This window comes from Geotrypetes seraphini, chromosome 9 (assembly GCF_902459505.1).
Source record: "Geotrypetes seraphini chromosome 9, aGeoSer1.1, whole genome shotgun sequence".
NCBI classification, from domain to species: Eukaryota; Metazoa; Chordata; class Amphibia; order Gymnophiona; family Dermophiidae; genus Geotrypetes; species Geotrypetes seraphini.
This window is the reverse complement of record NC_047092.1, coordinates 74220804-74242105: the sequence shown is the minus strand read 5'-3', so window position 1 is coordinate 74242105 and position 21302 is coordinate 74220804. Positions and strand designations below refer to the sequence as shown.

Here is a 21302-nt window from a genome sequence, read left to right as displayed (position 1 = left end):
CTTGAGGCTCCTTATCATGAGAGATGCACCATATAAAAAATCTAGTCTATTTTTGGTGGTAGCATTGTCTAGTGGCAGGCTTTCTAGAAGCCTCTAAAATGGCTCTTAAAGGTTGATAAAACTGAAGAGGAGTTATGTTGAGAGGTATCAAGCTGTCATGTGCAGAGACTGCAGGTTGGGATGAAGCAGAGACGGAAAAACTGGTAGAAGGTATGGGTCCCTTCTGCTGAGTTGATGGAAAATGGAGTATGAAGGTTGTCTCGGCCACCGAGGAGCTATCAGAATCATGGTGGCATGATCGTTCTTCAACTTGACAAGAGTCTTGAGAATGAGAGGGAATGGAGGGAATGCATACAGAAAAAGATTTGTCCATTCCAGTAGAAAAGCATCTGCCTTGAGGTGATGAGGATAATATATCCTGGAGCAGAACTGAGGCAGTTTGTGGTTGTGGGGAGATGCAAAGAGATCTATCTGAGGCGTTTCCCACTGTGAAAAAATGTGATGAAGAGGCGAGGAATTGAGTGTCCATTCTTGAGGTTGCAGAAGACGACTCAATTTGTCCGCCAAACAGTTTTTTGCCCCTTGGATGTAGATAGCTATGAGGAAGGTGTTGTGGAGAATTGCCCAGTCCCAAACCTTCAGAGCTTCTTGACAAAGGGAGGAAAATCATGGTACATGGCGACTTGGTTGTCCATCCAAATGAGGACTACCTGGTCGTGAAGAAGCTTTGAGAGCATTGAAGATCGCTTTGAGTTCCAACAGATTGATGTGACACTGAAATCCGTATTGGTCCAGTGGCCTTGAGTACGGAGACCATCGAGATGAGCGCCCCAAGTGTAGGTCGAGGAATCTGTTGTGAGGTCCCTCCTCTGATGAGGGGGCGTTTGAAACAGCAAGCCTCTGGAGAGATTGGAAGAGAGCATCCACCAGCGGAGAAACTGTCTCAACGAAGGAGCGACTGTAATGTGTCGAGAGAGTGGGTCACAAGCCTGCTTCCACTGAGATGCCAGGGTCCACTGAGGAATTCTGAGGTGAAATCTGGCAAAAGGAATCACGTGTACTGTGGAGGCCATGTGACCTAGGAGTACCATCATGTGTCTCGCTGAGATTGAAGAGCGGGGAGACACTGCATGACAGAGTTGAAGAAGAGCCTCCAGACGTTGTTGCAGAAGGAATGCTCTGAGTTGGATAGTGTCCAGAATAGCTCCGATGAACTGTAGATTCTGAGAGGGCTGAAGTTGGGATTTGGGAAAGTTGATTTCAAATCCTAAGCTTTGTAGGAACCACGTAGCCCTTTGGGTCACTACAAAAACCCCCTGAGATGTTGAATCTTTGATGAGCCAGTCGTCTAGGTAAGGAAACACCTGAAGACCATGGTTCCTGAAAGCTTCTGCTGCTGCTACTACCACCAGGCACTTGGTGAACACTCTGGGAGATGAAGCCAGGCCAAAGGGTAGCACTCTGTATTAGTAATGCAGATTCCCCACCCAAAATCTGAGATACTGACGGGAGATCAGATGAATGGGGATGTGTGTATAAGCCTCCTTGAGATCCAGAGAACATAACCAATCGTTCCAATCTATAAGGAGGTATAGGGACGCCATGGACAACATGCAAAATTTTTCTTTGACTAAAAATTGTTGAGAGCCCTGAGATCCAAAATGGGTCTCAGATCACCTGTCTTCTTCAGAACTAGGAAGTAATGGGAGTAAAACCCCCTGCTCTGCTGTTCCAAGGGAACTTCCTCGATGGCACAGAGATGAAGCAGAGCTTGAGCTTCCTGAAGAAGAAGGGCGGTCTGGGATGGATTGGAGGAAGCTCTGGTTATTGACAGCACTAAGAGGTCGGATGTAATGGTCTCCCATCGGTGGTAAAAATGATGGAGACTACCTCCTATGGGGGAGGGAAGGACAGAGGCAGAACCGATGGAGGTTATGTTCTGTTTTAGACAGTCAAAAAGGCTGCGAAGCCTTAGATGCAGCAGAAGGCTGAGGTTTCTGTTGCTTCTGTTGCTGCGTTTCTTGGAAGGGGCTCGAGTGTAAGGAGCCACCCTTGGAGTATAACGCCTCTGGAAAACCGGAGTAGGGCATGAAGGTTTTGTAGGAGCTCACTTTGGCTTTGGTCTGACAATGGAAGCAAAAGATTTTTCATGTTCAGACAACTTCTTAGTGGCAGCCTCTATGGATTCATCAAAGAAGTCATTGCCCTGACAAGGAATGTTAGCCAGACGGTCCTGAAGATTAGGATCCCTGTCAATGGTGCGAAGCCAGGCCAAGCGGCGCATTGCTACTGAAAAAGCAGTGGCCCTAGCTGACAGCTCAAAGGCATCATAAGATGACTGGGGAAGATGCAATCTGAGTTGTGACAGAGTAGCAGTGACTTCTTGGAACTCGAAATGTCTATGTTAATCCAGGTTCTTCAGAAAACCTGGAAGAAGATCAATAAGGAACTTGATATAGACGGCGTCCAAACGTGTCCATAGTCTTACCCTACCTTCCAGAAGGAACTGTAGCTTAGACCTTAGAGGGATGGGTTCTTTTCCAAGAGGACTCCAGAAGGAGGGATTAGTGAGATAATTGTGAATTCTCAAACCCTTTGTAATGCAGAGTGCTATACCTCGAATCCAATTTGCCTGGAACAGCAGGTATAGCATAAGGAGTCTCCAGACGTTTGAAAACTTAAGACAAAAGCTTGTTAAGAGGAAGCTTAAGTGACTGTGCAGGAGGTTGAGGTAAATGCATGACCACGAGATACTCCTTAAAGTAGTTAGAACCAGCATCTAACTGAATTTCCAGATCATCAGCCATCTGACGAAGGAAAGAGGAGAAAGACAGCTGATCCGCCAAGGCCTTGCCTCGAGAAGGACTTGATAACCTAAAGGCACCTCGAGCGGAGAACGAAGGTGAAGCCTCTCTGGAGAAGTGACAATCCAAAGAATATGGAGACTTGGAGGAGGCAATGAAAGCAGCTGATTCCTCAGGGTCCGGAAGTTGTGACCTCAAGCAAATAGTTGGGGGCCTCAAAGAACTGGAAGGTCTGGAATGAGGCCTAGACGAAGAAGGCTGCTCTTTAGAAGAAGATCTGCACCTCGGTGGATGTTTCGATGAAGGCCTCGATTGGCAACGAGAGTGGTGCCTGGAAGCAGGTCTCGAGGATCGAGGAGACTTCGCCCTATGTATGGAAACAGGCAACGCTGCTGGGGAATGGATAGGGCTCAAAGCTGTAGATTGAAACTCAGTGGTTTGGATTGATAAATGTACGGATTCCTGTCGAGACACTCGCAAAGAATCTACTCCTTGCATTGAGTGTGTAGATGCCAGACCAGACACTCGCAAAGACTCTGCTCCTTGCATAGAGTGTGAAGCTTCTGCTCGAGGCACAAGCAGGGACTCGACCTCACGGGAGACTGCTGATTGCCCGGGCTGGATTACAGGAGGCATTGTCGAGGCAGAACCATATTTGCTCAATAACTGAACAAATTGTTGCTGGTCTGGAGAGAAGCCTGCAAAGGTGGATCCGTGTCTGAAACCGGACCACTTGCTGAGGCTAAAGGCTCCAAGGTAGCAGTGGAGATGTATTTGGACTTGGAGGTCTTGGAAAGCTTGAGGACCACCACAGGAACCTTCTGCTTAGGTATCTGACCTGAGGGGAGCTCAGGGGAAGATAAAGCAGGTGTACTCGAGGCTAAAGATGATCCTAATGAGGAAGTCTGATGAGGCTCGAGGTCGGAGTAGTGGAAGCAGGAGGACCCTCGCTGGAAGGCGGGACTGAGGTAGCACTCGAGGTCGAGGGTGTCACCGAGGAGGTCATGCTGAAGAGTTTTCCCACTAAAACTCGACAACATTTAAGGGCTCGAGGTTGAAGAGTAGCACAGCGCTCGCATGACTTCGGATTATGGGAGGCCCAAGGCACTTGAGGCACCAGTGGAGTGGGTCCGGGAGAGAAATCGCACGCTGGCACTGGCTACACTTCTTGAAGCCCGTGACTGGCTGGGACATAGGAGGAAATGTAGCCGCTGCGAAGTCGAAGCCCGCAGATTGCGGCCGCGCGCCCTTTCCCGCCAGTCAGTCACTGAAGAAAAAATGTAAAATAAGTCTTCTTTGATTTTTTTTTTTTTAAAGGAAAATAAAGAAAGTAACACTGCAATTCGCGACAAAAAAGAACACAAACTGCAATGAGAGAAGGCACGAAGCAAACGAAGTTCAACGCAGAGTGTCAAAGTACAGACTTCTCAGCTCCGCAGAAAACTAAGAACTGAGGAAACTCGCCCTGTGCTGGATGGGAAGGCACTCGCGCATGCGCGGTGCAGCTGACTCAAAACTTCTACATTTCTACAAGCAAGTCTGCTTGTGAGGCTGTCCGCATCCGGGCTCTGCGGATGACGTCACCCATATGTTGAGAATAGGCTGCCTGCTTGTCCTGGGATAACATAACAATCTTTTATCGTCAATAGGCAATAAAACATTTGCTAGGGTGAATTGGCAAGGCTATGTTTTAGCAGAATAGCCTTTGTCAGGAGTCAATATCATCTTGAAAATGAAACAGCATTAACACAAAGGAAATGTTATGCAGAGATGCTGTTAATTCTGATGGCATGCTAGAGTGTATTTCACAAGGTTTTTCAGAACTCCTTTACATCTCATAACATTTCTTGTGTGTTACTATGTTTCATTTTCTTTTTAATTCTTTTATTTATCAGAAAATGTCACAGATAAAAAACGTCATTATTTCAATATAACATTTTTAGAAAACAATGGTACCCCTCTCCCAATCCCACTATAAAATAAGCATATGGTCCCAGAAAGTGTCCAAACATTAAAGGGAAGTCCTCTCACTTAGCATACGTGCTCTCCAATCTGTATAGACTTCCCAGGTCTTATGAAAAATGACAATTCTTCCATACTTCCAGGCCATTAGTTTTGACATCAAACAATAATAATCAACTTTCCTATAAAACAAGTATGTTCTCTGGTCTCTTCCAGCGTTGTTACCATAATGTTGGCGGACCTAAATGTGTGTTGCCAATCTGTGTGTTTCTTTAGCGATACCCATTACTTTATGATGTAATGCACAACAATCTGAACAGGCCGCTTTAAGGCCTTCCCTGCCAGGGCCTTTCCTCTACTGCATCACTGATGATGTCATCAGTGACACAGCAGAGGGAAGGCCTCGGCAGGGAAGGCTTTGAAGCAGCCCATTCAGAGCACCGCTGCCGCTGTTTTTGGATGCATCAGAGGTATGTCAGTCTCACATTGGGAGGGTCGGTGGGATTGTACTGCACAGGTGGATGGGAGGGAAGAATAGAAAGATATTGCAGAGGAAAGGCCCAGCCCTGGCGGGGAAAGCCGCAAAGCAGCACATTCAAAGCGCCACCGCCGCTGCTGCTTTAGAAGGCCTCAGAGCGGAGGTATGTCAGCTCTCACCGGGTTAGGGGGGTCGTGGAATCGATGAGTCTGATTTTTTCGATATGCATTTATCTTCCCCTCCTAATGCTGATGCTGGGCAGCAGCCCAGAAATAGTGGAAGCCTGGAATTTATTTTTATTTTTTTTAATTAGGGATGGAGTCGGGGAGTGTCAGAAATATACAGGGGGGGCTGCGGGGTCGATCTTAACTAGGCTTATTTTTGGGATAGGGCTTATATTAGGAACAGCTTTAAAAATCATGCTAGGTCTTATTTTCGGGGAAACATGGTATTAACTGTAGAAGCAATTCACAAGTTGTGGAAAAGCTGAGGAAGCCCTGCCTGGACCAGCCCAGCATGGAACATCTCCAATGTTTAGCCACAATTTATTTTCCTTTTGCATCCAGTGGAAGATACCATACAGCAGTGCCGCAGCCTAATATTTTAAAACATGGCACTTCCATTTCCCCATTCCTTGTCATCACCAGCAGATGAATCCAGAGACTAATGGGATTACGTCCATTTACCAGCAGGTAGAGATAGAGAGAATTGAGTTGTCCTCAGCCTTATTGGATGCACAGCCTCCTGAGCAACTAGTATACTCTATTTCCAGCAGGCTGATGGGTGTGTTCCTCACAGCTCCTGGATTCTGAGGGTGAATTTCGGGCCAGGCCTAGCTATTTGGAAAAGAGGGGTGTACTGGCTTGAACAGTGCCAGTTTTAGAGGTTACACCTGGGCCCCCCCAGCTCCCTGCCACACCCTCTTCAGGGTAACACCTGCTCATCGCAGGTCCCTTTCCCGAACTGACATGGTGCCTTCTATGACATTCTCTTTTCCCACAAAAAAAAAAATAAAAAAATAAATATATATATATATAAGAACATAAGAACATAAGCGTTGCCTCTGCCGGGTCAGACCAGGGGTCCATCGTGCCCAAGAGCATCTACCTTCGCCAATCACACAAAGTGAGATAGCTGACACAATTGATGATATGGCCAAGAATAAATCTCCAGGCCTTGATGGGTTTACGTTAGATAGATTGTGAGCCCACCGGGACAGATAGGGAAAATGCTTGAGTACCTGATTGTAAAAACCGCTTAGATAACCTTGATAAGCGGTATATCAAATCCTAATAAACTTGAAACTTGAAACTACTGAATTTTACTCATCTTTTAAACACATACTTGCCCCATATATGCAACAATTTTTTACATATTTGATATCACAAGGAGCTGCTTCAGGTACTTTTACAGAAGCGACCATTATAGTTATCCCTAAACCGGGAAAGGATCCCCAGTTTATAACCGCTTTCCATAATTAATGTGGATGCTAAAATCTACGCTAAGATACTGGCAACTAGATTACAACAAGTAATACCACTCCTGATTACCACAGACCAAACTGTATTTATCAATAGTAGACACTCTTAACAACTCCTGTATGTTATTGAATGTTATTGCAGCATCTCAATCCTCTACTCAAAAATTTACACTAATAGGGCTTGACGCTGAAAAGGCGTTTGATAGAGTGGAATGGCCTTTTATTTATGCCACATTACATAAATTTGGTATTCCTGATCATTTTATTAACATGATAATGGTGTTATATTCAAATCCCAGAACAAGAGCTTCCATTAATAGTCATCTCTCTGATTTCTTCAATCCCTCTAGAAGCACCCGTCAAGGATGCCTGTTGTCCCCGTTGCTCTTTAATTTATCGCTAGAACTGCTATTGGTAGCTCTAAGAGCAAAATCAGATATTCAAGGATTTAAATACTGTGGTTGTGAAATCAAATTTGCTATGTATGCAGTGATGTTATGCTGCGCATAACACCAGACTCTATCCCACACGTCATCAAGGTAATTGAGTCCTATGAGCAGGTCTCTGGCTATAAATTAAATACGACTATGTCGAAATTCTCGGCGAGAGGGAGAATAGAAGTCCTTGAGCAAGCGCAGATGAATGCTCAAGGCAGGCAGGCAGAAGCCGGAGGTGTCAGGTCAAAAGCGCGCCGGGACAAAGGCGCGCTTTGACTATGAACCGAAGCCGGAAGATTTTCTAGGCACACGAGCTGTGCCAGCATGCCGGTGCTGGTGCTAGACGGGGAGGTGGGTAAATTTAAGTTGTACTGGCGGGGGGGGGGGGGGCCGGGTGGAGCGAGGGGGCCTTTGTGAGCGGGGGGGAGCGATGCCGGTTATCAGGGGTGGGGGGGGAAGTATCAAAGCTAGTTTCCATTATTTCCTATGGGGAAACTCACTTTGATAAACGAGCATTTTGGATTACGAGCATGCTCCTGGAACGGATTATGCTCGTAATCCAAGGTACCACTGTAATTGTATTTTCCATTCAACATATAAAGGTTCTCTTACATTTTGATAGCATTATGAAAATCAAATGGAAGGACACCACATTGATTTCATTATGGAACAATAACACTTTTAAAATCAATAACATAGCGTTGAATTGGCCTATTTGGCAAAAATATGATATCTGGACACTGCAAGATCTTTTATGTAATAATCGATGGTTGGGTTTTGAAGAAGTGTGTGATAAATTTAATCTACCAGCCATTCAATATATTAATTGGCTTCAATTAAAACTCGTTGTGTGTGCTTCAATTCCAGAACTTCTAAAATTGAAATCAATACCTGATCTCCTTCAAAATATTATTACTATAGCTCCTCTTAAAGGTGTTGTCTCTAAATGGTACACTTTATTGAGACAAACTTCACCTATGTCTATATCACTAATGATGTGTGCATGGCATCCGGATTTAGATATTTCCGCTGATGATGAGCTTTGGCAGAAAGTGTGGACCAGAATATTCAAATCTATTAGATCGGCTCCAGTCCTTCAATCAATATACTTTCTACTACATTGATCCCACTGGATGCCGCATAAACTCACTAAATTTTCCAAAGAATGCTCCAATCTATGCTGGTCCTGTGGAAAATTTGAAGGTACACTGCCGCACATGTTATACCAGGGATGTCCAATGTCGGTCCTCGAGGGCCGCAATCCAGTCGGGTTTTCAGGATTTCCCCAATGAATATGCATGAGATCTATTAGCATACAATGAAAGCAGTTTTTTTTTAAAGATGCATATGATTCTTAATATTTTATTATTCTTTTTTTATCAATAAATATATATCCCCCTCCTATTTGTTTTTCCCTTATTACTTTATCTTTACTGTCCAATTATTGTAATTTCTTCCCCATTTATCCTCACAATTCAAATATGTCTTTTTACCCCAACTAATATTTTATTATACGCATGTACTTTAGTATGTTAATTTTTTATCTTTAACAAAATTCAGTTTAAATTGTCACTAATATTTAATTTGTATGTATTTAGGTATTAATTTGTATGTATTAAGGTTTTGTACATCGCTTAGTGATTTAAAATAGGCGATTCATTAAGAATAATTAAACTTGAAACTTCATTGGGGAAATCCTGAAAATCCGACTGGACTGCGGCCCTCAAGGACCGACATTGGACACCCCTGTGTTATACCAATGCACACATATTAGATTGTATTGGGATAAAGTCTGGAGCACCATATCCACCATTCTAAATATTAATGAACCCTTACATCTTAAAATTATTATTCTTGGGCAACATGGTCTCACATATTCTATGCCCGAACCCAATGCTCGTTTACTTAACATCTTATTATTCTTGGCAGTTAAAAACATCTTGCACTGTTGGAAGGACTTATCTAAGGTAGAATACATTGTATGGTGGAACACGGTATGCATAACCAACAAATTTGAAAGTGTAATAGCTGAAAAACATCATTCTAATAGTTCTTTTCTCAAAGTATGGAGACCTGTTCAACTTTATTGTGACTTGGACCGTTGACATAAATTATCTCAATGTAATATTTATAAAATATATAGAGTCACTTCTTGTCAGTTAATTAAGTCGCTTGGGTTGCTCAGTATGATGCTCATTGGGAACTCTCTTTTATGCTTTACACGTATAGTATACTCTCAGCTGAAATTATATGTACTGGCCCTGCTGGATTTGGTTGACACGAGACACTGGTTGTCTTGACTTATAATTAATACTATCTTCCCGCTTATTAACTGTGATATGTACAACTAGTCTGTTTCATGTTTAAGTTATCTTTTGTATATTTGCATATATGTATATTTGCATATTTATAATAATTATTTGTATACTTTATATATTTATTTTGAAAAATAAAAAAATTTATGGAGAAAAAAAAAAGGTAAAGGAATGCTGGTTTTTACCAGCGGGTTACTCCATAAGAGGGTGGAGTTTTTCGCTCACAGAGACATGTAGTCTGGCCCCTTTAGTTGGCCATCCCTACACAGCTTGCAGGTGAGTGTTTTTTCTTTGCCCGTTCTTGTCGAGGGTTCCGGGTGCTTCGCAGTTCATGACTGCAGAGGCTGACACGGGCTCAATGGAGCATATTTTCCTGGTCCCAGTGAACTTAGTTTGGGGAGCTCCGCGGTATCCTTCCTCTCTAGGGGGCACCGGTGGCAGGGATCTCCTGTGCAGAGGAGCTGAAGCAGTTTTTTCCTCACTAACTCACGGCCATTTTCAGTTGCTGGTAGCAGCCAGGTAAGCAGATTTTCAGTAAGAATGTTGGTTTACTATTTTAAGAACTGGTCGCGACTGAGGCACAGTTTTGGTGGGGCGTGCTAGATTCTGCAGTGCAGCGGTAAGACTGCCCTAGGGAGCCATGAGTCAGCGGGAAATTTTGGGGGCCGGGCGCTTTATAACGCTATTCAGTTGCAGGTATGCGTTTGTTTACAAGCAACCCAAAAGTTTCCCCTGTGCTTACTGGCATGAGATTAATTTAGCAGTTTGCTGCTACACAGGTATGTTTTTGGGACTATGTGTAGCACTCCGTGTGTCTGGTTGCACTGTAGGCATAATTAATACTACTAGTATTATTAGTAGTAGTCACTACGTCGGTACGGGATAGCACATTTGCTTCGTGTGTGTGTATAGTTGTGCGCAGGGGCTGCGAAACTTTCAGATGGCGGCCTGGTTGGGTGCGTGTAATTTACCCTGCTCCTTCTGCTCTCTGTTCAGTTGGGGTGTTTCAGGGTGGTTTGGAACTGCAGCTGGCTTATAATTTCGCCTAGGGAGTCCAAGGTAACAGAGTCTCCAGCGAAGCTTATGGCCTGCTCTTCCTCTGCTTATGCTGATTTTCTTTCAGAGGGATTGTTGGCTAGTTAGTCGGTCACCAACAGCTTGTGGGCTGTACTGGTAGTTAGGGACTTTGTCCGGAGCTTCGTTTTTTTAATTTTTGTGTCAGATCCTCTGATAGAAGTACAGCAGAAAATATTTTGAACCTCAGGTTGCTATTCTGCACCTGGTTCCTTCTAGGCACTCTCTTAGGCCACTACGGGGGTGTTTTTCCTGTCCCTGACGGTGGTTGGTGGGCCCACCTTCACTCAGTGCTGGGTATGCAGGTATTTCCTGAAACAACAATGGATATACTTCCTTTCTATTTGGTTGTTAGGTTAAGGCGCTGACTTGGGGCATGCCTATTTGATGTGTTTATTTTAGTTACGTAGTCTTTGGGGACTTTGGTGGGTCCCTTTATCCACAATTTCCCCGACTACGCATGGTAGCAAGCGTCTGTAGGAAGCTGCTGTGTTTCAATGGGTACAGCCCTGTACTCATCTTCCAGAGATCATAGGTTCAAATCCCAGCATATAGTTTGAGGCGCTCACATAGACTATCTGCAGCTACTGGTAGGTGAGCTATTATTTACTATGTTGGGCCCCGGCGCCTTGATGTCTTCTCTCTCCTTTATTTTCCTACACAGGTTGAGTGTGTGTGTGTCTTCGGCTATGGGTGTCTCATTCAGGATTTTCAGTGCTCCCTTCCTTGGGTTCTTCAGGAGCTGGACATTGCTGGCGCTTGTAATGGTTCCATGTTTCTCTATTCTGGAATAGAACCCTTTTCTCTGGCGACAGGGGAGTTGTATTTTGTTTTTGAACTGCACAAATGTATTCTACTTTTCTCCTAACCTTTGGCGACAGTCTTGGGTTGCAAGGTTGTAGCACATGTCATGGGCGGTAAGGTTCTGTGGCCTTTTCTGTGAGGTCTATTCAGGGCCCTTTTCCTGGTGACGGCTGAGTGCTAGAATAGGCCTATGTTGAACTTCTCGGCTAGGCTGAGTAGATTATGGGACCTAACCTCTATAGCAGTAGTAGCTCTCTCGGTTTAGTTTCCTTTGAGCTGTGATAGTGGGCTTTAGGATGTACCATCACCCTACTCTTTCTTCACAGCCTTTGTTATCTTCTGTCTTTTGACAGTTCACTGGATCTCATGGTGTCCATATAGAGGGCTCCGAGCTTGCTTCTCCTTTCTGTCTTTGCTGCAGGTCAGAGTCTTCGTTTAATTCTGACTGGCAGAATGTTCAGGCAGGTTAGTCAGGCGGTTTTCTCCTCTTAGGGTGTTGCCTTACGTTCTGGTCTTATGTAGGTAGCAGCCTTTATGGTGGCCCTTTGGTTATTGTGGTTTGGTGGTGACCAGACTCATTACTGTGCTTGCAATTGTTTCTTTTGGGCAGATTATTTCTCTGGTGGGATTTCTGGAGCTTGAGCAGCTGCAATTTTGGGTTTTGTTGCTCTGGATACGAGGCAGTTCTTCAGCAACCGCCAGTGTGCATCTGCACTTGATCTCAGGAGATTCAAATGGGGTTTAATGCATGGCGATGACCTTTTCAGGCCACTCTTTGAACTATACTTTCAACTTCCTACTTCTCGTATCTGGTGGATTTCATGTGCTATGCTAGGAATGGTACCTCATTTCTCCATTTTCTGGTAAGAAAAGATTCTATTCATGTATCTTGTGCACATGTTCCCAGATTAACTGCTGTGCAGGCAGGCACTGGGCTGAATTGCAAGGACAGAATGTATGCTGCAGTTTGTCCTGTCATTGTGCGGGCTTGCACTCCCTGAGGTCGGTCAGACGGGGAGGCAACCGCTCTGGATGGTGAACAGACCAGTGGCAGTAGCTCTTTAGTTTCAAACTATATTGCAGTTCTTGTTTCTCTAATGCTCCGTTTGTCCGATTTACAGTTTTTCTTGTCCCAGATACTCTGTTGGTCATTCCCTGACTTGAATTTTCTATGTCGCATGGTTTATGAGTTCATGCGTTTTACTCAGATTTTATTCCGCTTATACTCTTTGAGTTACCTAAAGGCTCTTTGATGAGAGGACGCTCAGCAGACCTGGTGTCTTGGTTTGGATATAACTGATTTCTCTGTCTCTAACCAGACAAAGCCACCACTAACACCATCACTTTGGACATCATAAGTGGAGCTGTTACGAGGGGAATGGACCTGATCTGAATTAGACCTTACAGCCACAAAGTAGGATCGGGAGATATGGGTACTGTCTATTTCTTTCTGTAGCAGTTGGGCTACATTTATTCTTCTTGGTGGGCTAATCGTCCTCTCTTCCCTTTCTAGATCACTGGTCTGGTATTTTGGCGGAGTCTGCTTACCGCCTGCTCTCCTCATTTTCACGGGTACCAGCATGCCTGTTGCTATTCGATTGTTTTTTATAGCCCATATCTTGGTGAGGGCGATCATTGCAGTTCTTCTCGGTACATCTAGTTTCTCTCACAGGCTGGACTCCCCTGTTGGCATATTGTATCTTGCTTTTCTTTGCCTTCTTCACAGCTTAGACGATGTAGGTGGACTACATTCTTCCCTCTCATTTCAGATAGGGTCTAGCCAGTCCGTCCATCTCTACCTGGATCTGCATTTGTTTCTATCCAATAGTTTCAACTATTCACCTTTCAGGTTCCTCTTTGTTACATCAGCTTTATTCGTAGCTTCTGGAGTGTAGCTCATCAACCTTCGGTAGGGCTTAGCTGATAGGGGTGGAGGCTGGATTCAACCATGCCTCTCATGTAGCATTCTGTGTGTAAGTGTAGGAGTCATTTCCTCTCTTAGGTGAGGTTTTCTTCCTGCATTTGTTCAGCAGTTCACCTCTTTTGAGAGTCCTGTTGAATTCATACTTTCAATTGGCTCTTCTTTGGGTTGTAAGCCATCATTTTGTTTTTGTATTTACAGGATTGATACCCTAGAACTTTGCAAGGGGAAGGGGGTCTCTTATCCTGTCGTGCATTTTCATGAAAGTGATGGCTTTGCCATGGGCTAGGACCAGTGGAAGAAGTAGCGGATTCAATCAACAGGAGTACTTATGAATTCTTGGAGTCATGGAAGTCTGGTGCTCTGCAGTCAGGCTATTCGTGGAAGAGCGCTACCGTTGTGGTTTCTGCAGAATACGGCTCTCAGGCACTGATTGCTCACATGTGTTCTGAGGGTTAACCTCTGTATAACAGTAGGGTACATAACCTCTGTTATTTAATAGCTCCTTGGCATAAATTGGAAGTGGAGGATTTCACAATATTTTGGTTGTTGTTCTCTAGCTATCCGAACTTGTAGTCTGGGTGTGAGGCTACTTAGGACTTGGCGTCCATAAGTTAAGTCTGGTGATGTGGTGTTTACACTACTCTCCCGAAATTCGAAAAACCGCAAATATGCTAAATGCTCCGACACTCATAGAATTCCTATGAGCGTCAAAGCATTTAACACTCTGGGTCAAGGTAGAAACCTCAGCTGCAGCTTTATAAAAGAGAGCCTTTGATTGCAGAATTTTAAAATTTTTTTATGCCAAATTCCGGCAGGAGTATAAATTTTAGTAATATTTGCATAGCAGATCAGAGAGTGTGCCCCTCCCTCCAGGATTCAACTACAGAGACTTACAAGGAGAAAACAAACTTCTCTTGACAGACTTATAAAATTCAGCTGAAATTCCATCAAAGTCATGAATTTTATTCACTTTCAGATTGCTTATAGCCACTGTAATTCCTTCAACCAAAATTTCATCATTAAGTTGGCTATTTGCCTAATTTAGTTCATGCATTACATAGGAGGCTAAGTAGCTCCTGAGGGCTTCATACTCTCCTCATGATGGAAAAATTAGGTTCTTACCGCAATGTTTTCTACACAACTTGTGGTTAGAGAGGAAATTATCATCTACTTTTTTCGACTCCAGCTCCTTCCTCACTGGGCTGTGCTATATAGCTCCTCAGTTTGGCTCAAAGCAGTTGTAAACCACTATAAGAGGTAAAAGGAAAGGGTACGAGGAATCTCCAAAACAAATCACTTTTATTCTGCTCTGCAACAGTGATTGTTCAAAAATGTCAATAAAAAAAACCTAGTATGGAAACAAGGTAGAATGAACAAGCTATCTACCTGAGCACAACCAGCATGAATACCTGTGAAGCTGTCATACTCTCACTTGTCTCTAAACTAGCAAGGTCTCTTTACTCTTCAGATGTAGGCGAAGATCCCAACCTTTGGAAATCCATACCTGTATGACACAGTAAGCAGGCAAAATCAATATCTGACAGAGTGGATCATCAAGACTGATATACCTTTCTACCAGAAAGATTATCATCAAGGTAAGAACCTAATATTTCCTTCTGGTGGAAAAGGTATATCAATCTTAACCAGTGGGGATGTCCCAATGCTCTAATGTAGTCCCCCGAGACTAGGGCAGGGCAGATGAGCCTGCTGTGAGCACAGAGGACCCAAATGCGAAGTCCCTTTGTGCCTTAATTCCTCTTCTCCTGTGCACATTTTAGAAATATAATTCATCCCTTTCTGCCCTTCATGTTTATATGCTAGGAGCTTATTGGGTTTGTTACCCTATTTGTTTCTGTTTGCACTGCTGCTTATTCCTTTGGAGGGATATACTTTTACTCTAGGATTGTACACGATTTACTGCAAACAGCAATCATTGACGTCATAAGCACACCACCTGCTCCATGTCTTTTGTACTCCTGAGGCAGGCTCAAACGCCAAAACATGGACCGTGTCAGGTCTACAATACAGATTGAATATACAACAGAAACTTATTTTAATAAATATTTATTCATTTTAATTTATTCTTGGTTGATGTGTACAGTTCAATCCCTACTTGTACCATTTCTGTTGCTTTCTCGTGGGGTTTACTTCCTTATTCTTGCTCTACTGTATATGAAAGCCAGCTCTGCCATATTCAGTTGTCTTCTAACTTTGGTAAGCTTTTTCAGCATCGGATATTAACACCTTGTTTGCCTTACTTTGCATTTCTCATTACTGACTAAATAATGCCCCATTTTTTATGCTCCTCCAGTAGACTCAAGTTGTTTACACATATCCTCTACTTGCCTGGATTCCCCTAGGACCTATGTTCTAGAATTCCTTTCTACCACTCTTCCAATTAGAATCTTCTTATGTAAAATTTGAAAACACATGGGAAACCCACTTGTTTTCACAGGCATTTGGCAATTTTGGTCAGTACAGAGCCTGACACCTAAAGTGTCTACCTGTTTCTGGACTACTTTCTTCTCATTCTCTCTGCCTTTTCTTGATCTCTATCCTCTCTAACAATGGTGGGGTTTTTTCTGATTTTCATATTAAATTTGTATACTACATGCAATATATCAAACCTCAGTTTTTTTTAAAAAATCATAAAGGGCTCCCTCTATATATATTTTTAATTTCACTTAGTACACTAATAACCTGCTCATTGTTACATTTTTGATAAATGCATGGAAGTGTGTGATGCAGTGGTTAGAGCTACAGCCTTAGCACCCTGAGGTTGTGAACAAGAGCACTGGTAGGACTAGTCTCAGTTAGGGCGCTGGTCTTTGACCAGAGGGCCGCCATGTGAGCGGACTGCTGGGCATGATGGACCACTGGTCTGACCCAGCAGTGGCAATTCTTATGTTCTTATACTCTTAATCCCTTGCTGCTCCTTGTGACCATGGGCAAGTCACTTAATCCCCTCATTGCCCCAGGTACACTAGATAGAGTTTGAGCCCACCGGAACAGATAGGGAAATATGATAAAGTACCTGAATGTAAATGTAAACCACTTAGGATATAAGTGGTATATAAATAAATAAATAAATATAAATAGACATACAATATTGGAGGAAAGCAGGGACTAATTCCCCACAGCAGAGGAAAGGAACACATTTCTAAGAGGAAAAGAGCTGGGGAAAAGGACTTAAAGTCCCAGGAGGCAATGGAGCTCTGGAGGCAGCAGCGGCTCAGAGCAGGGAGAATGAAGTGTAGGAATATAAAGAAAGGCAGGTGATCCCAGAAGTGGATATGGAAGGAAGAGGTGGTAGTAGTGAATTTTCTGACAAATCACCCAATAAGCCCTGACAGGAGAAGTATTCCAAGCAGGACCATAGTGATTGGATGTTCCCATAAGAAAAGTATTAAGTGTAGTATTATAGTGCTTTATTTTTTTTTCTATTTTACTGTAGTTATGCAAACCTGTTTAATTTACCAATGGAAAAACAGGGATACTGTTTTAATACCAGAGTGCAAAAGGATGGTTTCATCAATTCAAGATCTACACAATTATTTAAAAGTTTAACCAAAATTCTTCTTATTTGTACAAATGTTGCCAGTACAGAACATTACACATGGTTTTAAAGGAACATTACATTGCAAAATGGAAATAAAACATACTATCCTGTTTTTCTAAAAGACTGCTGTATTAACAAATAATAATAGTGATTATTTTAATAAGTTTTATAGAAAGTTAAATGTTTACGTACTACAACCAGCTGGTAATAAAGCAGAGATTATGATTCATAGAAAGCTTTATTCCTATTTGCTGCTTAGCACAATGTGACTTATACAGCACTCGCTGAACCAGTCATCAATAAAGACAAGCAAAAAAAAAAAAACACTTTAGAATAAACACTGATCATTTTTCAAAACACAATTATATCTGTATTTCAAGGCAGAGCATGTCATGGGTGCTACAAAGAAAGCCATATCATTCTCACACTAGCATATTTTGACAGCAGGTACCCTGCCACAAACAGATAAGCAAATGGCCAGTCACTTAACTGCCACTAATTCACCTTCAAGTCCAGATTGTAAACCCTATGGGGACAGGAGAAAATGGCTATTGTACCTAAATGTAACTCACCTTGAATCTTTGAGAAAGGACTGAGATAAATCAAAGTCCTTTTATACTGGATACATAGTAACACGATATTTGAATCGTCAAAGCTTCAACTTTAATTGTTGCTACTATTGACAATTTGAAAACTTTCATAATTCAGTTGCCTTGAGTGAGTGATTTCCTTTTGATCTTTTGTAAATATGTGCCCATTCATGTTTATATGTTGCTAAAAACAAGAATCTAAAGAACTCTGCAACATTTACTGAATTCCGGGTATGCAATATACAGTATTTTCCTTCTCATTCACAGATTGAGGAAGCCTGTATATTAAGAATGTCAATGAGGTTCAGATTCCTACGTTTTGGGGGGGTTTAATATAGCAACTTACACAGATGTAAGGTGACAAGCTTCACGGCTAATTTCTTCAAGCCAAAGATACTCTATTGAGCTACAAAAGGAAGAAAAGCTTATAAAGTCCCGGCGCCACCAAATTGGTCCTCTTAGTGTAACGCGTTAATGAATAACCAAGGGATCCAGTTCGCCCTTTCCCATCTCCGCGCTCACGTATCTGCAGCACAACCGCACTCACCTCTTTCACAGGGGGAAACTTCTTTCTGCACTCCAGCGAGAGGGCTCGCAAGTCACTCTGCATGTTTTCAAGCAGTTTCTTCACCGCTTCGGGGCTACTGGTGCACATTTTCGCCTACCTCGCCTCTCCGCCTGCGGAGCGCGGTTGCTTGGACTCAGAAAGGAGCGGACGCAGGGCCTCTGCTACTCTTACACAGGCACTGCACACTTCAAGTTGAGTTCAGGCCGCAGCCATTTCTCAGTGACGGCAGCACCTCTCCGACTTTCTGCCAGCAGCCTAATTCCCACAAACCCTGGGGCGCGCGCACAGTGACACGTCACGGACTACTTCCGTAAACACAAGCAAAGGACGCGGGCGCTTGCGCGCTCCGCCGGTGAGTTGCACGTAGGGGGCGTGGTCTTGTCGCCTTTTGTGCTTTTAAGGTTTGGCAGCTGCTTATTTATTAGAGAACGAGCCGGCAGCAGGTATAGATGAGAAGAGTTGTGGAACGGGTTATTAAAATACAGATGACTAGCGTCGTGTTATTGGGGATAATTTAAGCCGGTTTTACCTCATATCAACGACAGTGCTTTTCAAACCTGCATGTCATGGTGACTCACAGAAAGTGAGTAGAGAGAATACTAGTATCAAGCCCCACTTCTTCCCTGTCATTCTCCTCATTCCTAGGTAACCAGGTTAACACTTATTAAAAGCACAAAAAAAAGTTAAATGTCAGTTCAGTTGGATATATGAAAAAATATACTGTGATAAAAAGTAAATGAAATTCACATACACTAAAATTAAGTATGGGCTCCTTTTACAAAGGTGTGCTAGTGGTTATAGCGCGCGCTAAAATGCACGCTCTAGCCGCTACCGCCTCCTTTTAAGCAGGCGGTAATTTTTCGGCTATAGCACTCGCTAATCCTGTGCGTGCGCTAAAAACACTAGCGCACCTTTGTAAAAGGAGCCCATAATTTACAAATGCATGACATAAACATGAAAGTATCACTATACCGTCTTCAAAATACAGCTGAAAGTATCCTGTTTGGCTATATTTTCATTTGAAACTATGAAGAGGCACTCATATTCAGCCTAAGGTGGTCAGCATTTTTTAAATGCCACCTACTGTGGATATTTTCTTTAATCCCTAAATACTAAGGGGTTCATAATCAAAAACCAAATATATCTAAAAACCCACCTAAATTGGTACTTGGAGAATCAAAAAGACAGGTAGTCCAAGTACCGATAATCGACCAGGGTTTTAGACGTACCTAAAACCAGCTTAGGCCTTTTCCCTGCCTCTGTGCGTCCAGATCGAAAAGGGGCATTTTTGGAGGAGTAGGTAAGGTACATGGCCAACCTATACTTAGGGCTCCTTTTACAAAAGCACGCTAGCAGTTTTAGCACATGCTAAAATGCTGTGCGCACTAGCTGCTATCGCCTCCTTTTAAGCAGGCTGTAATTTTTCAGCTAATGCACGCTAATCTTGTGCATGCGCTAAAAACGTTAGCGCACCTTAGTAAAAGGAGCCCTTAGTCATCTGGCAGCCATAATTGAAAAGTCTGACAGGTTGCCTAGATAAAACTTATTCGTTTTGACTTAGACCAAGTCAAAACAGGTATAAGTTCCGGATTGGACAGCTGAGAAGATCATGGCAGCCCAAGCAACCTGACCCCCCACCCCCGTAATGATCACGACAGGAGGGATGCCCAGTCCCTCCTGCCGTTTACCCCCCCCCCCCCAATGATTGGCGGTAGGAGGGATGCCTCTCGGCCAAATGTAATGTTAAATCCAGCTCTCAGTGCATTCTGGGATGCACTGGGAGTAGCCTAAGATTTCGATTGGCCAGAATAGGAGGGGCCTAGGGGATCTGGCCAATCAGAATGTTAGGCCTATAATTCCGGTTGGCTAGGAATAGGAGGGGCCTTAAACACCTGGGCCAATCAGGCCTTTAGGCTCCTCCCCGGTGCATCCCAAGATGCACTGGGAAGGGGCAGGCCTGCCATTCCTTCGAAGGCAGGCCTGTTGCCCGGACACAAGCAGGAGCTGTCCAGTTGACCAATGAAACCAGGTTAAGAGGGGTTCCTAGTGGGGGGGATTCGGGGATGTGGTGTACTTTGGGTGGTGTCAACAGGAGAGACTGGGCATCCCTCCTGCCGCTGATCAGTGGAGGGTGGGGGGTGTACGTAGGAGGGACTGGAAATTCCTCCAGCCGATTATTAGGGGAGGGGGAGTTCATGTGATTGCAGCAGGAGGGATTGGGCATCAGGATACTTGCAATAGTTAGAGAAGTACCCAGATAATTAACTAGATAAAGTTAGGGCAGCATTTTATTGTCCTTTTATCTAGGCAGTTACCTGGTTACCTTAATATCACTGCTAACCAGATAAATGCCTTCTCAATCTCTAACCACCCTGGCACCATCCAGATAGTGCCAAAATGGTCAGTCTGGATTTTCAGCAACATTATTTGAATAATGCCACTAAAAATCTGGGTGTTGATCAAGTGAACAGAACTTAGCCATTCCTACCTGGATAAGTTCCATTGAATATCAGCCCCCTAGGTTTTAAGAATTGCATTGCCCTATATTTAGGTTCTATTGAATGGGGTGAGTTTTGTTTTTCTTTTATCAGTGGAAACCAAAAGAAACTCTGTGGAATGATGATGTTCCTTTATCAGTGGAAACCAAAAGAAACTCTGTGGAATGATGATGTTCCTTAATGGACTTTATTTGAAAATGTCAAAGTTCCAAAGGTACACTAAAATCATCCACATAAAAGCAAAATCATCCACATAAAAGTAAAATCATCCACTAAAAGTAAAGTAATCCACATAAGAGCCTTAAAGGACCTAATCCGCTAGGGATGCAGGACTCGACACGGTCCGCGTTTCGACAAAAAGTCTTCTTCAGGGGTCCCTGGGGGTCCTATAATGGTGAATACGTGGGAAAGCTAATATGTGGTGAGCCGGAAGTGAGCAAGCAGTGTCTCACTTCCAGCTCACCATTTCAACCACTGCGCTTAGTACTATTTTGCAATACTTTATATCCACTCCATATTTATTTCTCTGTGCCATAGTCAACACATCTATATTCGCACGATCTCTCCCTATGAAAACAAGTGCTCACATCTCATTTCACTCCTCACAGGTTTGCAGTTCAAGTTTAGACAGCTCTAACCGTTGCCGTTTTCTCATTCGTTTCTCTTTACCCCACATTGTATTTTCTCATACTTTTCCAAGGTTCAACAATTGATGATTATGCATCTTTATGGGTTTTAATTGTTTGTTTAAGTTATTTCACTTGATGCATTTTTCATGAGTTTTTATTGTATGTTTAAGTTATTTTACT

The 21302-nt window shown here is 43.3% G+C and overlaps 1 protein-coding gene across 2 annotated transcripts in view; it reads right to left on the bottom strand.

The window, feature by feature from the left end:
• MON2 (MON2 homolog, regulator of endosome-to-Golgi trafficking) overlaps positions 1-18345 on the bottom strand; it is a 522785-nt gene extending 504440 nt beyond the window's left edge. For both annotated transcript variants that reach the window (XM_033958262.1, XM_033958263.1), the window contains exon 1: positions 17975-18345. In XM_033958262.1, coding sequence (XP_033814153.1) covers positions 17975-18082 — 108 coding nt within the window. In that variant the 5' untranslated portion in view covers positions 18083-18345. The remainder of the gene's footprint in view (positions 1-17974) is intronic.
• Positions 18346-21302: the final 2957 nt, after the last annotated feature.